Genomic DNA, 4,376 nt, shown 5'->3' with positions numbered 1-4,376 from the left:
ATGTCATGAGACAAAATGTGTATGAACTGCTATATGGAAAACAAATTTGGTCTGTAAACTTTCACCCAAATCACAATAAAAATTAAAAAAAAAAAAAATGCCTCCTTCTTTACAGTTGATCCTGTCACCTCACCCATGGTGCCATGAATCTACTGATCTACTTTTTGTCACTTTAGTAAAGCATTTAATTTCTATATTTCTTTGTAGTTTTAATCAAACTTAACAAAATATTGGTCCCACTTTATATAAATAACTTTAAAACTTACAACAGAACTTTTTAAAACCCACCATTCCTCCACTTAAAGTTGACCATAGCAACTCACTGTAACACCCTGAACCCATTTAGCTATGTTTAAATGGAAATAATAATACCTTACCTACCTCAGCTACAGGATAGTTTGCACATCAGGCAGTGATGTATGCCAAATGCTTTGTTGTCATTAATGCTACCACAGAATGAAAATGGATTCTGTATCTCCTATGCTTATTGGATAAAAGAGCCCATGTAGACTAAAACTCATATTGAAATCTGCAAAGTACTTAATTGCTTCTAGGAACATGTATCCTTGGAGATATCATGATAGGGATGGAGACAGAGATAGCAACATAGACGTAGATAAAGATAAAAGTATAAATAAGATACTCCCCTGGGTATCTCCAAATTCACAGTTGTCAGTTGTTACATATATATTGTTTTGTACTATGGAATGTGATTGGCTATTGTCATTATTATTGTTCCAGGTGAGACTGAAAAGCCCTGTATCCTGGAGCTGATGGATGATGAGTTCTATGAGGAAGTAGAAGAACTCCGCCTGGTTCTTGGCACTCCACAAAGCAACTCTCCTTTTGGGGCTGCAATTGGTGAACAAAATGAAACTCTGATAAGGATCCGAGATGATGCTGATAGTAAGAAGTCATTTCTTGTGCTCAACTATAAATTGGGAACTAAAATCAATTTGTATTAATGTTTGAGGGGGTTCAGAAAATAACCCACTTTCTCTGAATTGGGGTTTTAAAGCAACTGAGAAATACAAAAAGGTAAGACAAATTAGGAAGAAGATATCATTATGAAAGCCAACGAAGTTTATATTGAAGAATGTGGCTTAGTCCAAAGACTAAAACCCAAACATTCTTACATCCTTGTCTTTCCTCATCCCAAGATCAGTAGAGTTTTGTCCTTTCCCTTCTACCTCTACTTTCAGTGGTCTGCTTTTGCAAAATATTTAACATGTTTAGCTCTTTGAATAGCGCACATGCTCCCTGGGGGCTGGTCACTTCCCAAGGAAGTTGCTGCACTACTTATGCCTGGTTTCCCCTAACATACTCATCAAGAATCTTGAGTCATGGAATAGAGAGAAACCAACAATGAACACTAATTAAACTCTGTCCACACAGAAGGAAACATCAGAAATTGGGGGAAAATATTCCCCTTACTCAGATTTTAATTTTTCTGTGTTTCCTACAATTTTAGAGACTATTATTAAATTTGGAGAAACCAAATTTAGTGTCAGTGAACCCCAAGAACCAGGACAATCGGTGGTTGTAAAAATTCCAGTGGTTCGCCAAGGAGACACTTCAAAAGTTTCCATCGTGAGAGTCCACACCAAGGATGGTTCAGCGACATCTGGAGAAGACTATCACCCTGTGTCAGAAGGTAATTGGGCCCCAAGGACTTTCTCCATGTTGATCATACTAACACTGTGTATTAGTGCTCATGCCCTTGAGAAAAAAGTAGAGAAATATCAAACTAAATGTAGACATAAACCTACCCACTGACATCAAGTTGATTCTGACTCATAGCAACCCTTTAGGACAGAGTAGAACTGCCCCATAGGGTTTCCAAGGCTGTAAATCTTTACAGAAGCAAACTGCCTCATCTTTCCTCCATGGAACAGATGGTGGATTCAAACCACCAACATTTTGGTAGGCAGCCAAATGCTTTAACCACTATGCTACCAGAGCTCCGAATGTGGACATACTTCTTTAAATAAATGTTCACTGGAAAAACAAAATCAAAGGAATTTATTTCCCAAATTTAATTTTTTTAGAGGGTATGTGTTAATCTTTAGAGAAATTTTAAGTAGATGTGTATAGTGAAATGACTTTCTTTATTTGGCGTTTTGCCTTGGCTCTCTGAGATATTTTCTCTCCAAGCCCTGAGAAGTTATTTTTGCCCTAGTTCTTTGGAGGAAAACGTTGCAGGTAAGGGGGGCGGGGAGGACAAGGGCTTCCAGGTTACTTTCTACCCCAGAAAGTTTGTGACTTTTGCCCAAAGGATTCCCCAGATTATTAACATTTCCTGGTAATTAACAAGACCTGAGTTGATTGATATCTCATGAGTATTTAAGGATTGGTTGAACTCAGGTCTGGTGAGGGAAGCCACTCCTTGTAACTGATAAGGATTGGGATATATAAACAGCTAAACTGCAGAGGTTTTTATAGCAGACTCCTGGAAGTGAGACTGATGCTGTCTGAGAGCTGGACTGGCAGAACATAGCCAGTGGGAACTGAGTGGTTCCAAAACTGCAACACTGGATATGAGCTATAAACTGGGCCAGTTAGCCAATTAGCAGCAGAGAGACTGACATCAGAGAGACCTGATGGCAAAGAGGCCTGACAGCAGAACACAGCTAAGAAAACTGAGCAAGGTGCTACGATGACTTCAAGTTAGTAGCAGAGAGGCCGACTGCAGAGTTCTGGTGGCCATTGCAACAAACCCTAAAGAGAAGTAGAGAGTGCTGTGGGGAGTGGCTAGTGTCAGAAATTATGGAGAAGTGGGAAGCCAAAGATATAACTGACCTCCACTTCATAGGCATCAGCTTTGTGCTAATCTTGATTCTTATCTCTCATGAGTTTAGACAGTTCCTTGCACTACAGCAATGTGCCACATGGCTTTCTATTTTGAGTCTACTTTAACTTTCAACTACTGTACCTTCATTATGGTTGTTGTTGTTGTTGTTGTTATGTGCCGTTGAGTCAGACCTGACCCATAGCGACCCCTCCTTGGGTTTCCAGGGCAGTATCACTACGGAAGTAGATTGCCCCATCTTCCTTCCGGGGAGTGGCTGGTGGGTTTGAACCGCCGCCTTCTGGTTAGCAGTCAAGTGCCTTAGCCACTACGCTACCAGAGCTATTAAATTCAAATTTTGATTTAATTTCCAGTTACATTGAAAACATGCATGATAGCCATGATGATTTTTTAATGTTTAGTACACCAGCAGTCTGAAACTTCCAGCTATAACCTTTTGGGTTAAGATAAGATAGTAAAATGGTGTGAAAATAACAACCACAGAGACCATAAATTTTATGAGACTTGTGTTCTTAGTTGTCAACAAATTGGCTCCAACTCATAGGAATTCCATGTGTGACAGGGCAAAACATTGCCCAGTCCTATGTCAACTTTATGATTGTTAGTTTGTTTGAGTCCATTGTTGTGGCCACTGTGTATTTTGACTGCCTTCCAAAGTAAGGGTCTCACCTTCCAGAGCTATATCAGAAAATATTCTGCTATGATCCATAGCAACATGCAAGCCACCACCATATGACATACTGACAGATGAATGGTAGTTCTAGGACATAGGAGCCAATTATGGAGACTTTCATCTATCTTTCATCCCTTCAATGCTGTATTTTTTTTTTTAAATAATTTCACTGCTTACTATGAATAAATAAAAGAAAACCAACCACCCATTTGTCAGTTTGTATTATTGTGGCAGATTGTGTGTTGCTGTGATTCTAGAAACTATGCCACTGGTATTTCAAATATGAGCAGAGTCACCCATGGTGGACAGGTTTCAGTGGAGCTTCCAGACTAAGACAGACTAAGAAGAAGGACATGGCCATCCACTTCTTAAAGAATTGGCCACTGAAAATTTTATGAATAGCAGTGAAATATTGTCTGATATAGTGCCAAAGGATGAGCCCCTCAGGTTGTAAGGCACTGAAAATACAGCTGAGGAAGAGCTGCCTCCTCGAAGTAGACTTGACCTTAATGATGTAGATTGAGCTTTCAGGATCTTCATTTGCTGATGTGCCACAACTCAAAATGAGAAGAAACAGCTGCAAACATCCATTAATAATTGGAATGTCAAGTGTACAAAATATTAATCTAGGAATACTGGAAGTTGTTAATGAAATGAAACACAAAAAGATTCATAACCTAAGCATTAGTGAGCTGAAATGGACTAGTATTGGCCATTTTGAATCAGATAATCATAAGGTCTATGCCAGAAATGAAAATTGAAGATGAATGGTGTTATATTCATCATCAAAAAGAATGTTTCAGAGGTGGGGCAAGATGGCGGACTAGGCAGAAGGATTGCACAGACCCTCTTCAACAAAGAAAAGGGAAACCAATTAACACAGACACAGAAGAT

The 4,376-nt window shown here is 39.2% G+C and overlaps 1 protein-coding gene across 1 annotated transcript in view; it reads left to right on the top strand.

Moving 5' to 3' along the window:
• FREM2 (FRAS1 related extracellular matrix 2) overlaps window positions 1–4,376 on the top strand; it is a 357,328-nt gene that overhangs the window by 303,828 nt on the left and 49,124 nt on the right. Inside the window, exons 10-11 of the mRNA XM_007952448.1 lie at window positions 742–906; window positions 1,472–1,654. Coding sequence (XP_007950639.1) covers window positions 742–906; window positions 1,472–1,654 — 348 coding nt within the window. The remainder of the gene's footprint in view (window positions 1–741; window positions 907–1,471; window positions 1,655–4,376) is intronic.

The sequence above is a fragment of the Orycteropus afer genome, unplaced genomic scaffold, assembly GCF_000298275.1.
Source record: "Orycteropus afer afer isolate SDZICR_OR568_19922 unplaced genomic scaffold, OryAfe1.0 scaffold00338, whole genome shotgun sequence".
Taxonomy (NCBI): domain Eukaryota; kingdom Metazoa; phylum Chordata; class Mammalia; order Tubulidentata; family Orycteropodidae; genus Orycteropus; species Orycteropus afer.
Note: the sequence above shows the minus strand (reverse complement) of the source record. Positions and strands in the feature narration are given on the sequence as shown.